This window comes from Microtus oregoni, unplaced genomic scaffold (genome assembly GCF_018167655.1).
Source record: "Microtus oregoni isolate MIOR12 unplaced genomic scaffold, Mior012 000004F_ref0000308, whole genome shotgun sequence".
In the NCBI taxonomy this organism is placed as follows: domain Eukaryota; kingdom Metazoa; phylum Chordata; class Mammalia; order Rodentia; family Cricetidae; genus Microtus; species Microtus oregoni.
The window spans coordinates 29,048,906-29,064,645 of NW_024543063.1; the positions used below are offsets into that span (position 1 = coordinate 29,048,906).

General features: G+C 51.9%; 1 protein-coding gene across 2 annotated transcripts in view; it reads left to right on the top strand.

Annotated features, from left to right (window-relative positions):
• The first annotated feature begins 709 nt into the window (after positions 1-709).
• Egln1 (egl-9 family hypoxia inducible factor 1) overlaps positions 710-15,740 on the top strand; it is a 37,945-nt gene continuing 22,914 nt past the window's right edge. The window contains exon 1 of one of the 2 annotated variants that reach the window (XM_041649907.1): positions 710-1,904. In XM_041649907.1, the coding sequence (XP_041505841.1) occupies positions 1,083-1,904 (822 nt within the window). In that variant the 5' untranslated portion in view covers positions 710-1,082. The remainder of the gene's footprint in view (positions 1,905-15,740) is intronic. The other variant, XM_041649906.1, reaches the window with a different exon arrangement.

Sequence of the window (15,740 nt, forward strand, 5' to 3'; positions counted from 1 at the left end):
CAAACAAGTGTTTTCATCTCAAATCCCAAGACTGTGGACAAACAAACAGAATCAAGACACTGAGCCGGCTTAGCTGGTCCATGCTTATCACCTTACCATTGTGGCAGACGAGGCAGGAGAGTCAGTCGTTTGAGGACTACCGGGCTGTGTCTCAAAACAACAAAGAAAGACCGTATTAATCCTCACAATACAGATACTATTGCAGATTCTAAAGCGAGATTTTAACATCGTGTACGGAGTCGTCCACGTAATAACGCTCTTGAGAGCTTCAGGCCTGAATGCGGATCTGGAACCGAGCCCTGAGTACCTTACTTAACCCGGGAGGTCTCGAACCGGAACCGGGAGAAATCTCAGAGTTTAAGGACGCCAGAAAACCAAAATCAAACAAAGCAAAACCAGAACCTGGCCGGGGGTTTCAGGAGTCGGTTACTGAGAGGGCTGCCCGGGGAAGGGGAGGGGGGGCTTTGTTGTGCCCTCCGTGGCCTCCGGGGAGCGGCAGACCGGGAGCGCGCGGCGGCCGGCCCGGAGCTCGGAGCGACCCAGCGGGCTGTCTGAGCTTCCGTTTCCTCCTCCGCGATACCAAGGTGGCCAGGGCAACCGCGCAGCAGCCCCGGAGCGCTGCCCGCGGGCCCCGACAGGCAGGTGGAGGCGCGCGCGCGTGCGCGCTCAGGCGGCGACGCGCACCCCGGGCGGAGCCGCGAGGCGGAGGGGGAGGGCGGAGGAAGCGGCGCGCCCGCCCGCTAGGCCCGGCCCGCCGCGTGCTCGCGGCCCCCGCCCTCTCCGCCCGCGCGCCGGGTCGCCGGGGCCGTGGTGTACGTGCAGCGCGCGCGGAGCGAGTGGCGCCCGCAGGCCCGCGCCCTGCCCGCCTGCTCCGACGCAGCCGGCTGGGCCCGCCCGCCCAGGGCGCCGTGCGCCGCGCAGGCCGCGCTCTCTCCGGCGCGATGCGGCGCTAGGCAGCCCCGGGCGAGGCAGGCGAGGCCAGGGCGCGCGCGGCCTCCCGCAGCGGGCGGCGGCCCCGGGCGGGCGCCCCGACGGCCCCGCCGCCGCCCCGCGCCCGGCCCGCGGCCCGCCCTGACGCGGCCATGGCCAGTGACAGCGGCGGGCCCGGCGTGCTGAGCGCCAGCGAGCGCGACCGGCAGTACTGCGAGCTGTGCGGGAAGATGGAGAACCTGCTGCGCTGTGGCCGCTGCCGCAACTCCTTCTACTGCTGTAAGGAACACCAGCGCCAGGACTGGAAGAAGCACAAGCTCGTGTGCCACGGCGGCGAGGCCCCCAACGCGCAGCCCGCGCCGGCGCAGCCCCGCGTCGCGTCCCCGCCCGGTAGGGCCCCCGGAGCCGCGCGCGCCGGCGGGGCGGCCCGGCGCGGGGACCGCGCGGCGGCCTCGCGCACACCGGGCCCCGAGGACTCTGCACAGGCCCGGAGTGGCCCCGGCCCGGCAGAGCCCAACTCCGAGGATCCTCCGGCTAGCAGGTCTCCGGGCCCGGAGCGTGCCATTCTGTGCCCAGCAGGCGGCGGCCCCGGGGAGGCGCTGAGTCCCAGCGGTGGGCTGCGGCCCAACGGGCAGACCAAACCCCTGCCCGCGCTGAAGCTGGCGCTGGAGTACATCGTGCCGTGCATGAACAAGCACGGCATCTGTGTGGTGGACGACTTCCTGGGCAGGGAGACCGGGCAGCAGATCGGCGACGAGGTGCGCGCCCTACACGACACCGGCAAGTTCACGGACGGGCAGCTGGTCAGCCAGAAGAGTGACTCTTCCAAGGACATCCGGGGGGACCAGATAACCTGGATCGAGGGCAAGGAGCCCGGCTGCGAGACCATCGGCCTGCTCATGAGCAGCATGGACGACCTGATCCGCCACTGCAGCGGGAAGCTGGGCAACTACAGGATAAACGGCCGAACGAAAGTAAGTGGCTGGGGCTGACGCCCGAAGGAGGGTCTGTGAGGACCACCCCTCGGCCCTCGCAGACTTGGAGCGGGCGCTCTGCCTTAGCGTGGTTGCTTTTGTCCCTCTTAGCCCTAGTGCAGACCCCGCTGGAGCCCTGGTCACTCCTGAGGGCCACTGGGATACCGGCTGCAGCGGGTCTGGGTGGTGCATCTTGCCCCGGTATCCAAGCTAGTTGAAAGCCCCGCGGTTTTCAGCGCGCACCCGGCTCTCATTGAGAGCCGGATACCGTGTGTGTTTAGCTGGGAGCCTTGTCAGCCGCCCCCAGAAAGGCCCATTTAAAAGCCTGTGGTCGGAAGACTCCCTGTATTCAGGAAAAGCTTGGCGGCCTGCTCCCCCTCCCCTTTTGTAGCTTTATCTTGCTGGCTGTCCCTACTGTTTTGAAACCCACTACCAAACCAGGAAAGAGGTGTTTCCGTTCCCAGGGCTCATAGTAGGTAGGTTACGCTCAGAGCACAGGTCCTCTCTATTCGCTTTGTTAATGTGATCCTTCTGTTGAAAAAAGAGCTGTTTTTGTGGCTTCCTGTTTTTTTTTTATTTTTATTTTTTTAACAAAACCCATACTGGATTGGAAGTCGGAGGGCTTCTTTTAATCTTAGGTTTGGTGGGATTTGTTTTTTATTTTTATTTTTTTTTTAATTTTATTCCTCTTACTGTGGCAGTTCCTTCCATGCTGCTCCTCCCTCCCTCCTGTGGCAGACAGCAGCTCTCCTCCACTTTTCCTTCCCACATCTGAAGCTTTTCTTTGATTCACTCCCCAGGGCCAACCTGGTCCATCCTCGCAGGACAGTCAGGTTGAGTTTGGAGAGGTTTTGGAAAGCTCTGACACACAGTTTCTACACACAGGCCCTTCCCAGTAGTTAGTTCTTGTGCAGGTTTTGAACTATGTTGACAGCCGTATGGGACTGTCAGACCAAGCATGTATGGGAGGGGAAAATAACAGTGGCTGTAAGGAACAGGCTGATTACCAGCTTTCCAGGTCAGTACTGGATGGGGGCACCTGTCTTCATATCACGTGAGAGCGCAAGAAAAAAGTTGCTGAAGATTAAGTTTCATTCAGTCGATAGAGCGCTAGTCCTGCATGCAGAAAACCCCGAGTTTGGTCCCCGGCAACATGTAAGCCGTGCCCGTACTTCAGTGATCCCAGTTCTCTGGAGCTAAAGGCAGAAAGATCACAAGGTTGAGGTCAGCCTCTGCTCCCTCTCCAAGTTGAGGTCAGCCTGGGGTACTGAGATCTGTCTCTGAGAGTACAATCAAATAAAGCATGGAAGTCTGATTAGAACTAGGTCTGGGCTTCTTGTGAGATTTTCATTTATTTTTAAAAAGAAAGGCTGTCCTGGGTCACATCTGAATGTCCCCGTCTCTCCAAGAAAGAGCTACTGTGGGGGAACAGTCTGGAATAAGTTTGAGTGAGAGGCGCAAGGAAGGTGGTTTCCTCTGTCTGTCTGGACCAGCTTTCCTTAGTTGAGGTAGTAGCGAGCCTCTTCCCTCCTGCTGCCCTTCCTCCTGCTCTTAGGGAAGAGCCAACAGACAGCCTGGCTCTGGGGGCAGTGGCTGTCTTGGGAAGCTGTTAGGACATAGACACCCTCTTTCCTCAGGGATTGAAGTAGCCGAAGGAAACAGTGCCAATTTAAGTCACTTGACTGGAGGTCTTATCACGGGAGCAAGGACTAGCCTCGTAGCAGGAGGCTGGGTTTGCACTCTGAATTTGAGCTAACTCTTTATTTCAGGGATGAGATTTCAGGGTCTGTGAATGATCTGAAGGACTTCCTTTCATGGAACCTCACGTTTTAAAAATTACATCTATTACTTATTGTGCGTGCGTGTGTGGTGCAGGCTAGAGGACAGCTTTCTAGAATTGATTCTCTCTCTACCAAGTGGGTCCTAGGAATAAAACTTACAATATCAGACTTGGCGCAAGTACTGTACCTGCCGAGCCATCACTTTGGAGTGATGAACTTATTGAACTTATTGGCTGAAAAATTATGGGTAATCATGTTTGAACCTGTAATTTAAGTATTTCTTTTTAAAAGGTACTGCTTTTGAGCACAAGGACACCAGTTGCACGCTCCTCCCAAATAGTCAGCAAACAGGCTGCAGACTGGGCTCTGCACAGATCCTGTCACAGAGCAGTGCTGGGCAAGGAGTAGCATCCCTGACTTAATCTGGGGTAAGGGTCAGCTCATACTAGGCCAGGGCCCACCACTCTCAAGCCAGACTTGGAGCCTGTTTTTCCTGCCGCACTAGATGTAGGGAGACACCAGGTGAGACTGTGTTTTTCCTCACTGAGTGTATGGCTGGAACTCAGTTCTGATAGACATTTCTGTTGTTGATGGTAAGGGTCTGGCTATGTGAACTTCAGTTCTGATAGACATTTCTGTTGTTTTGCTTCATACGCTTCAAAGCGGCTGTGTGTTTACCACTGAGTCATGCTCTTAGGGGTGGTCAGAATGAGGCTGTAATGTTTGATTGCTTTCGGGAATATCTTTGTATTTATGCGGTGAGAGTGGTGTTGAGCTTGCTTCCAGTGTGTGTTTCTCACTTTGGCTTTTGAAGCGGTAGCACCTGTTAGTACCTGGTCCCCACCTCTAGGTTAGAAGAACGAGGTCACAGATACACTTCTCTCACTGGAAGTTCTGTAAGATAACTGATTTTTAAAAAAGAAAAAAAATTATGTGTATGAGTGTTTTGCCTGTCTGCATGTTTGTCTATGCGCTGCAAACGTTCGGTGCCCAATGGAGGCCAGAAGAGGGCGTTGGACCCTTGAGAGTGGAATTACCAATGACTGTTGTCCACTGTGTTGGTGCCGGAAATTGAGCCCGGGTCTTCTAGAAGAGCAGCCAGTGAGCCCTCTTAGTCACCGAGCCATCTCTCCAACTCCCAGATACCAGGCTTTAAGTCGGGTCTTCCACTTAAGCTCCGAGTTCTCTGTCACTTACAGAATCTACATGTATGTCAGGACATGGACATAAAGTTGTGAGACTTGCCAAGTTGACTTCCCCAGTGTTTGCCTCAGACATGCGCATCTGGCCACTGCTTACCCACCCTCTTGAAAAGAGGAACCCCCAAGGGAAGATGAAGTAATCCAGGAGAAAATCAGAAACGTGATTGTTGCCACTGATGTCACCCAGCTCTCCTCTCCTCTCCTCTCTCTGGGATCCTCACCCTTCTCTTGCCCTTAAGCTTCCCTTTAACCTCTTACCCTTTCTTACATCCTTCCTTCCATCAGGAAAGCTCACGGTGACGTCAGCAGCTAGGAGCCACAGTCTTCCCCTTGTACAGGCAGTGTGTGAGCACTATCGGGAGCCACAGGCGCTTTCACTGGGGGGTAGAGAGAAGTGGTGGAGAGGAATGGGACCCGCGGGAGCACCGTGCTCACCTGCTGTCGTTTCTCTGGAGGAAAATGGTCCTCATTGAGATTATTGCGGCACAGGTGTTGGGGCACACCAGGTCTTAAATCCTGGCACTTGGAAGGCAGAGACTGGTGGATCTCTGTGAGCTCAAGGCCAGCCAGAGCTACAGAGTGAGACCTTGTCTCGAAAAGGAAAAAAAGGGCTGAGGCAGGAGAATAGTGAGCCTGAGACTAGCCTGGGTTGCATAGAGATACCCGTGTCTGAGAAAACACAAAAATGAACCACTAAAAAGTAGAATTGCTAGAATTGAAATGTGTGTGATATATTTAAATTTAATTCCAAATTTCCCCACATTCATTTAAGAACATATATAAAGAAGAACCGTGGGGGATACAGATCAGGGCTGGTGCACCTGCCTGACTTGCAGAAGGCAGCCAGCTCCAACCTCAGCACTGCAAGGGGAGAGAGAGGGGAAGAATAATAGGATGAGAGGAACAAGCACCTTCTACTGCTCAGATTCTTCGGGTGCTGCCGTTAATTAGGCAGCTCTGGGAGGCTTTTAGAGCAGAGAATAGGATGAGGGCGATCCTGCTGCTTTATTGCAGCGACCCCAGAGTTAGGCGCAATCCTCTTAGATGATGAAACCCTGCAGTGAGAGGCAAAGGCAGGCCTGCGCTGTGCTGCACTGAACTGTGAGACGTCAGTCTCCTATTTGTAAGCCTAAAAGAACAACCAGACAGTGTCCATCCCTCCCTGCTTTGGCTTTTCCTTCTCTGGAACAGTGATTCTCAACCTTCCCAGTCTGCGACCCTTTAACACTGTGACCCCTCCCCCCAGCCATGAGGTTATTTCGTTGCTACTTCATAACCGTAATTTTGCTACTGTTACGATCGTAAATATCTGGTAGGCAGGATATCTGATGTGGGACCCCAGGTTGAGAACTGCTGTCCTTGGATATAGACGTGGGCCACATCAGCTGGTCCCTGGGGTGGTCCCTGGGGGTGGTCCCTGGGGGTGGTCCCTGGGGGTGGTCCCTGGGGGTGGTCCTTAAAGAGGTTAGCAGGTCACTGTGGAGTCAGGTATGATGGTGCACACCTTTAAATCCAGCACTCAGGAGGCAGAGGCAGGAGGATTTCAGTGAGTTTGAGACCCTCTTGGTCTGTATAGGGAGTTTTAGGCCAGCCAGGACCACAGTGAGACCATGTTTCACAAAATACCTTAGTGCAGCTGAGGAAGGAAGGACAGCATGTGGGTTTCGTGTTCCTGCTGGTTCTGCTGGGACACCATGACTGGCTGTGGTTTTGGGCTAGTTGCTTAGTATCTGTGAGCCTCAGTTGGTATTGACAGTACTGTCTGCTTCTCGCGCTTGTTGTGAGGAATCTGTAACAATGTGCTTGTACTGGAAAGCAGTAGGCTGAACTTTTAGCTATTGCTCTTCCCATGTAAAAAAAAATCACCTATTTTCCGATTCTTTCTTTTCTTAGTTTATTTGAGACAGAGTCTCACTATGGAGCCCTAGCTGACCTGGACCTTGCTGTGTAGATCAGGTTGGCCTCTCGGACTCAGATCTAGCCCTGACCCTTTCTTTAAGAGATTACATGTTCCCTGTCCCTCCACTTCTTGTAAGCTGGAGAAAAGAGGCTTAGGTCCTTTTTTGACCCAACCACTCCCCTGGCATACACACACGCACACACACACACACACACACACACACACACAAGCATGCATGGGTGTACATTCACACACATTCATGCACATACACAAGTTCTGGAGAGGTTAAGGGACTTGCTCAGTGAAGGACTAGAGCTGTTAGACAAGCCAGCAGAAGTGGGTTCAGCCCTCTCTTCTGTCCACAGTGTCCTATGGAACTGATTTTGCTCTGTTTTTGCCATCTCTGGGGGACACTGAACATGTGACTTCATTTTTGCTCCTTCCAAACACTTCAGCTAGTCTGATGCTCTAGCTTGATGTCCTTCTCCACCCTGTCTGTCCTGTCGCTGCTGGAGCTGTGTCTCCTGAAGCAGGCTTCCCACTCCCTTAGCGGACCTGTCTTCCTGCCGTCTCTTCCTGTCCTCCACCAGGCTCTTGTTCGTCCAGGATTTTGAAGACTGTGCTTTTTATGGTGTGTCTTTGAGTTGCTGTTATCATCTTGGTTGTTCTACTTAATTTTTCACTTTGGGTCTTTTGTTCTAACAGATTCTTAGATACTTTTCTTGTTCAGGGAATGAACTTCCTTAGGATGCCCAGAAAGCACTCTACACTGAGACAGGCATTCGCGTAGTGAAGACTAACCTCAGACTTGCTCAGCGGCCCAGACTGGCTTTGAACTCCCAGTCCTGCTTCCTGGGATGCTAGGCATTTACCACCACACCTGCTCTCCTAACTGCTTTGTCCTAGCTTGTCCCCATCTTCTGTTCATTCCATACTTGGAACCACCTGTGGGTGCACAGATGACGTTCGGATCATTTATAGTGCTGTATTCACAGCTTGTCTTTGGCTGTGCATCCGGCCACCCAATTCTCCTTGCAAGGTTAGCCCACCAAAGATCACCACACAGACACCGTTAAGGCCAAAAGGCAAGTCTTTATTGCCAGCTAGCAGCTGCACGAGGAATTCTCCCAAATCACGCAGCTCTGGGCTTTACAGTTCTTTCTGTTTCACACACAGAAAACCACATCCTGGTTGTCAGCTTCAGTTTAGCAGGGAGTGGAACTTCAGAAGCCAGAGTGCAGGGTCAGTACGTTTAGAGCTTTGTCCCTATTGTGGCAGGTGTTGGGGTCTGTGTGCTGGGTCTTAAGGTCAGAACGGTGCCCCTGACATGGCAGCAGTCTTGCTAAGGTCTGGGGGCCTGTTGCATTCTAAAAGGAAGCAAAACACTTGACAGAGGCCTCACCAGAGTCTTCCCCTACCAGTTTATTTCATTTCACATTTCCTGACTGAAACTTGACCTCGCCGGTTCCCACAGCTGAGGGATGTCCTGGGTGCTGCATGAGTGCCTGTGTGAGAAGGACTGACACCCGGCCCCACACCTCGCTCTGGCAAGTTCTGCTCTTCACCGACAGTGGGGAAGGCTTGGTTCCTGGCCACAGAGAAGCTTCCAAGAGCCTAAAGCCCCCATCTTCCTAACTAATCATGGGGGCACTTCCTCCCCTGCACCCTGTTTTGTTGCTAATATAATTGAGTTATGCTGTGCCAGTTAATGCTAGCTCACCTGTGGGTGTGTGCCTGTGGTGTTACGTCATTCATGGTCCTCAGTTATCCCTATTTAGTCTCTTTCTGGATAGAGATTGGGCCTTGAGCAGCAGCTCCTCCGGCCTCAGCCCCCGAGTGCTGGAGGTTCTGGGTCAGTACCGCCATTACTCTTCCTCCTTCTTCCTCTGGTCTGTACTCTTGCTCAGGGTGACCGCAGGCTTTAGCAAGCACAGGTTCTGGGGTTTGCTGGTTTCAAACTCTTACTGTCCGTGATTGCTCAGGGTTTTAGCCATATTCTGTACCATGGAAAGTATCACCTTGCTGCTATGTACTTCAAGGGGCACTACAGTACCTCAGAAGTGGGTGTGACCTGGACAGTGCCGTGCCAGCACCCGGACTCTTCAGACACACCAGCAGCAGCCACGGCTTCATCTGGAGGATCTGCAGACTCCCAGATCAGTGTCCCACACTGACAGCTGACTGACTGTGCAGGGAAGAGAGAACCCCACCTGCATTTTCGGAAAGCTCGGCAAAGTCAGTGTGATTCATACTGATCGCCCCTGTGTTAGAGGGCTGAGGACTGGCGGGGCAGGGCAGGACCTAGGAGGAATAGGTTTAAAGGACTCTGTGTATGACCTCGATGTTTACATAGCATCTGCCTACACACAGAGTGATACTCTTGTCTGCCCGTGTAGGCCCCAGCTGTTGGAGGGAAAGCTCTGAGCTGGAGTTGGGTGGACATACAGGAGCAGAACGCTGGCCATCCGGCCATCCATAGACGAGGAGAGGTTTGTCCAGAGGAGCATTTCAGAGGCAGGGCCTCCCTTCCCTCTGTCAGTCGCGATGTTTTTACTTGTTTTAAAAGAGTCTCCTGGTTGGTGTGGCTTACTTGGCAGAGTGCTTGCCGAGCATGCACAGAGCCAGGGGTTCCATCCCCATATAAACTGAGTGTAGTGGCTTGTGTCAGTAAGCCCAGCAGTTGGGAGGAGCTCAAGGCCACACTGAGTTCAAGGCCAGCCTAGGCTGCTGACCCACCTCTCAACCACTTTCATTTTCCTGTTCAAACCTTCACGCCTTCACGCCTGCCTGGAGAATTCTGAAGGCCTCACCCTTTCCCGTGTCTTTCCCTTCTGGTCGCTTCTGACTCCTGCTGCCTTTCGAAAAGAGCATTTCATTGCCTGCCACTGCCTTCTCTGTGGCCTCCGTTGTTCCTTCCCTCTGGGCTTCCCCAGCTCTTGCCATGCGGAGGTGATGCAGTGTCCTGCAGCTGGCTTCTTGCCCTGCTGTGGCCCTGACAGCTCCTGTCACTGATGACACCCTCACAGCAGGAAGCCACCGGGTGGGGGCACAGCACCTTGTCTTATCAAGTGAGTGATCCCGTCTGCTTGTGTCACTGACTCAAAGAATATTAGGTCTGAACTTCTTCCTGGGCGCCGTAATTGAGATTTTAATCATTTTATATCCCCCATATAGTATTGTACTGTTGTTTTGTTTTATGATTTCTTTGCCATGCACAACCTATCGTAAGTCAACCCGGCACAGAGGTTAAACCGCTTGCTCTGCAGGTAAAGGGACAGGCATTCCCACCTGACCCTCATACTTTTTATGTGATGTGGTAGTCTGCCTGTAATCCCAGCTTCAGAAGGCACAGGCGGGATCAGATGCGGGCTGGCTAGAGAGACTGGCTGTTTAGGTGAATCTGGGTTTAACTAAGAGATGTCGCGCTCAAAGATAGGGAGGGAGGACTCCTGACACCTGCCTTAGACCTGTGCATACACACATGTGCCTCTATGCACACCTGAATACAAACATAGACACGCACAGATAATGAAAATGGCTGCCAATGCTTATAAAAACCTTACATAAAGCTTTGGGTGCATTTGCAAATGTCTGATCTTTGATATCAGGACACAGTGTTGTTATCCAGAGCTCATGCCTGAGGACCGCACAATTGGGTGCACCCGCCTGGGGGCGGGGCAGACCTCTCGTTGAGTTTGAAGTAAGTTTATTACCAGTGTCGGGCTGCATGCAAGGCTATCCTGGGACATGTGACCATGGACCCCAGGTTGGACATACTCAGAGGATGTGATTTGGTTCCTTGAACTGATTGTTACGGATTGTGAAAACTATGCCATCTCATCATGGCTCCTCACTCCCCAGCACAGCCAGTGAATCCTGTCTCTGATCCTGCCCCAGGACCGTTACACCTCTAGTGTCTGGACTAAGTCTCCTCCACACATGTGTGCTCCCCCATCCCAAACCAGTTCACATCTCCACTGATCTTTTGGAAAAACCACAAAAAACAACTGCTCTACTCCAGGGCTGGAGAGATGATGGCTCAGTAGGTCAGAGTGCAGACATGAAGACCTGAGTTTGACTCCTGAGCACCTCTGTAAAAAGCTGAGTGTGGCTACATACACCTATAACCTACTGCTATGGGGGCAGAGATGGAAGAATTACTCGGGTTACTGCCAGGAGACCCTCTTCGAGGCAGTAAGACGGAGGGTGATCCAGCAGGGTACCTGACACTTCCTCTGGCCTTTGCACATGCATACTCAGCCATGCGCACACTCGAATGCATGCACATACCACACACACACTGTCCTTCATGTCCACTGTGCTAGTTCACACCTAGAATCATAGCACGTGGGAGATGGAGACTCCTGGAAGGGTCAGGGTCATCCTCATTGCATAGGGAGTACAGGGTCAGTCTGAGACCTCACAGGCTTAGTGCAGAGCACCTGTGATGTCACCCTGGCCTGGGCAGAACCCATCAAACCTGTGTTTTCAGTGTGTGACGCGTGCTAGCACTTAGTGACTGACCTTGGCTATCCCTGCCTGTTCCTCTCCTCCCTGCACCACATGCTGAATTTGTCTCAATCCATAGGAGCTGTTTCCCCCTCTGGTCTGTGGGTCTTCTTTCCTTTTGTAGTCAGCCCCCCTCTCTACTTACTATGTTGTTCCTGACCCCTAATTTTCCAGATAAAAATAGCCCAGGCCAGCCTGGCCTTAAACTATTTTTAACTCTCAAGTACTGGGAGAAAGGTCTGCTTTGAAGATGAAATGAAGTTCTGTGCCAGTCCCTATGATAGGAGCCAGGCAGGGTTCTGATGACCTGTCCCCTGCATAGCGTGGCCTATGTGCCTGCTGCCTCACCCCACCCACCAGTGCCTGAGAATCTGCAGGTAATGCCCATGTCCCCAAGTTAGCAGTTTGTAAGGTGTGGTGTTGAAAGTGACCTCTTGGACATAGGCCTTCAAGGTGACCCACAAGAGAAGGCCCTGTGGCCTGCATGTGGTCAGAGTTAGCATCCCCTTCAGCTGCTGCATGGAATATTCTAGAGCACAACTTTAAACTCCAGGCATCACTGTGGTATTGGTATGCATTTAGAGCTGTCACAGACTTCATCTCAGCCATGTTCAAGGCCAGCTGAAGCGTTTAATACAGGTCTGGAGAGACACTTAGGAGTTAGGAGTTTTGATGTTCCTTCAAAGGATCTGCTGTGATTCAGCACAGCATCCGTGTTGTGCAGATGCAGCTCCAGCTCCAGGGCATCCAGCGTCCCTCTGTCCTCATAAAAGGGTTTATTTAATAAAAGAGGGCATGTCCTTAACTCAGGCACGAAGTGACTCTCCCAGGGTCAGGAAGCCTTGTGGTTGTGGGCACGTGTTCTTGATTCCAATGTTAAATTGGCTCCAGAAGCAGCTGATGGAGCTATGTATGACAGGCAGGCGTGGCAGAGACCCAGTTGGCCATTTACTTCAGTTTGACTTTGATAAACATTCACCCTTATATTTCACCCTTCATGGCTGGGGAGATGATCCAGTGGTCAACTGTTGCTCTTGCAGAGGGTCTGTGTCCAGTTCCCAGCACCCACATGGCAACTCACACTGCCTGGGACTCCAGGTTCGGAGGATCTGGCACCATGAGACGAGGCATACATATGGTGCACAGACATGTATATGCCCGCAAAACAAACATAATCACTAAATAAATAATACTTAAAAAAAAGTTCCACATCTTAATTGTGCTTAATTTTGGCTTGTAGACTACATGCATTCTCTGAGTACAGAGTCGGTGAGGCAGGTGGCCCCAGAGCCAGTCCCTACCACAGGTCATTTATATGCCAGGAGCAATGGCACCTGGGCAGGGTCTCGCTGTGCAACTTGCACTAGTCTTGAACTCACATCCACCTTTGTGCCTCCGGCCCGTGAGTGCTGGCATTACTGACGTGGACTGCCATGCCCAGTGTAAACTTGAGTAAAGGTGTGTCTGGAGACCCTGCTGATGACCAAATGCTCTCCTCAAATCTTGTGTGAAGGTTGGCTACGGCAGCTCTATCGGCTGACTCCTAACTTTGAGTGTGGACCCTCTAGGTGTCTGATGGAAATTGTCAGCCTCTTCTCTACGTGATTGTGTATAGTTCACAGCTCGTGTTGACCCCGTGTTAAGTCCCTGTTATAGGGGCTGGAGAGATGGCTCAATGGGTCAAGGCACTTGCCACCAAGCCTAAGGACCGGAGTTTGATCCCCAGGCCCCACATGGTGGACGGACAGGTTGTCTTTTGACTTCCACATACATGCCATGGCGTGTGGTCTGCATCACACACAGACACATCCCAAGAGGCAGAGTCCCTAGACTGCTCTCTTTCCTTAGCTCCCAAGTATCTGGGATTTCAGACATGCCCACTCATGCTTATGGAGCTGCTTCTCCGGGTGTCTTTCGCACTATGTGTTGTGGTTTCCCCATGAGGGCAGGCATGTGAATTAAGAGAGACTCAGCTATGCATGTATGTAGGCTTCAGAAGTTGTTGACTTTGTACAGTCTCCTCACAGAAGCAAAGCCCTCTGTGTATGCCGGTACAGAAGCTGTGACTTGGGGGGTCTGACCAGGGCATACCTTTGCATGCGCATCAGTAGGTCAGTACTTGATTTGGAATCCAGATACACAGTTTTACCACAAAGGATGCCGTCACTTGATTACTAGGAATGGGTACTGGATGGCCGTTTATCCTTTTCCTCTGCCTGTTTGCTCTTCTCTCTCCTCATGGCATATGTGCAAGTATGTTTTACTTTTGACTCTGCCTGTAACTGGCATTGCAGGACAATTTGTCTGAATTTTTAAAGATAAGTGTGCCCGAGCTGGGTCACCCTTACTAACAGAAACAAAACCTGGGTTCATGTCATTTTGTTCTGCTTATGTTAAAGGCAGTTCCTGTGATTGCTGGCTCCCAAGCATCCCTTGATGTTTTGGTGGAAAGGTCTTTATAACATGTAAGGATGCTGGTTTCCAGAGACTGTGTTTTAGTGTTGCATAGTGTGGAAGATGTTCGGCCCTGCAAAAGTTTCTTTGTCTTGGAATTGTCTGGGAAAGGGAAGGTGACTGCTGACAGAAGCCAGTGATTGGCCGAGGCCCTGGTGGGTCCCGTTTAATCCTCTGGCTCTCCGTGTGGAGCAGGTCCCCCTGGCTACTGGCCCAGGAGCTCCGTTAATGAATTGGGAACAATATGAACCTAACAAACAAAGGTAAAGGAACCGCTGTTCTTAAGGAGCTCTGAGAGAGGTGCCTGGGTCTTCAGTGTGATTTTCTCAAGTTATGGCTCCTAGTCCTGGGTGGCAGTGGCTTGCTAGCTATAGAGCAGTTTCATCTGTCCACGTTAAAGACAGGGTCTTCCCCGGGACCTGAACTTGCTTGCCAATTAGGCTAGTCTGGCTGGCCAGTGAGCCCAAGAGTCCACCTGTGCAAGCACAGCCGTCTTTTTATGCGGGTGTTGGGGAATGAACTTAGGTCATCGTGCCTACATGGCAGTCACTTTACCAACTGGGCTACTTCAGGATTCTTGGTTGTCTTTTACTCGGACATAAAGCCTTCTATTTAACTAAAGCCTCTCTGTTGTTGCTTGGGCAGTTGGCACATGGCCTGGGCCTGATGAGAGGAAAGCTGATCTGTGGTTAAGGGCACCGTGTACTCATCACACAGCCTGTTACGTCACGGTTGCTGACTGAGTCTGGCAAAGAGCAGTGAATCGGGGATCCAGCACATATCTTACTGACAACGGTGGATTTCAGTGACTAGGACTGCATGCGAACACTGACTGTTACGGGTGTGACATTTGAAAGCTGGAGTGTGGGGGGTTCAGGATTCACCCAGATGAGCTGCTCTGGTCTGTGATAAATACATAGGCTCGATTGCTGTGTAATTTGTCAGTGACAACATTTTTCACCAAGGATTTATCTTTATTTTATGAATGTTTGCCTGTATGTATGTTTGTGCACCATGTACATGCCTAGTGCCCTTGACGCCCAGAGAGGGCGTCAGGTCCCTTGGAGCTTGAGTTACAGCTTGAGCCACCTTGTAGGTGCAGGGAACTGAACTCAGGTCCTCTGCAAGCGCAGCAAGTGCTCTTAGCCACTGAGTCGTCTCTCCGGCCTTTAAATTGTGTAGACTACAACTTCCTTAAATTTGGCTTTTGTTTGTTGCTGAGGATCAATCCCAGGGTCTTCACCTGCTCGGGCGTGGCACTGTGAGTCACCCCAGCCTGAGGACCACAAATTAATGAGGGTGCTTAGGGGTAGCTGCCACGTTCCCCTCCCCCATATGACTTCTCTGTCCTAGTCACACCTGCCGCTGGCCTGTCATCAGACTGTGGACTGACATCCTCACTGTGGAATTCTCATAGTAAAACATGTATTTTGAAAAACCTGTGCTACTTTTGACTTAAGAAATTGCTTGTGGGTTCAAGTTTTTGTTTGATTTTTCTTTTAAGATTTATTCTTTTTAATTGTGTGTACATGTGTGTAAATTGCTGGCATGCAGAGATGAGATCTCCCTGGAGGGGCACTCACTTTCAACCCTGACTGCTTTTCTGTTGTTTTGTTGTTGTGCTTTGCACAGGGGACAGAAGTCTCCTGTAGCTCAGGCTGGTCTGGGCTCACTACACAGCCCAGCCTGACCTTGAACTTGGAACGATTCTCTTGTTTATCCTCCTGAGTTCTTCACAGTGGAAACAGCAGGCTTGTACGCTGTTGATTACTTGTGCATTGGAGGAATAGCTTTCCCATTGACACCGGATAAAACTGTTATCCATTCACAAAACCTCTTTAGTTCGGCTGTGTGTCCATATATGTCCTTTTCTTGTACAAATATATGCTATTAGGTATGTATGTAAGAGTAATTGTAGGATTTAATATGGCCCGAGTCTCTGTCCTCAGAGCTATTGCTTCTTCAAAGTTCGGGTATTGCAAGTGTGTAT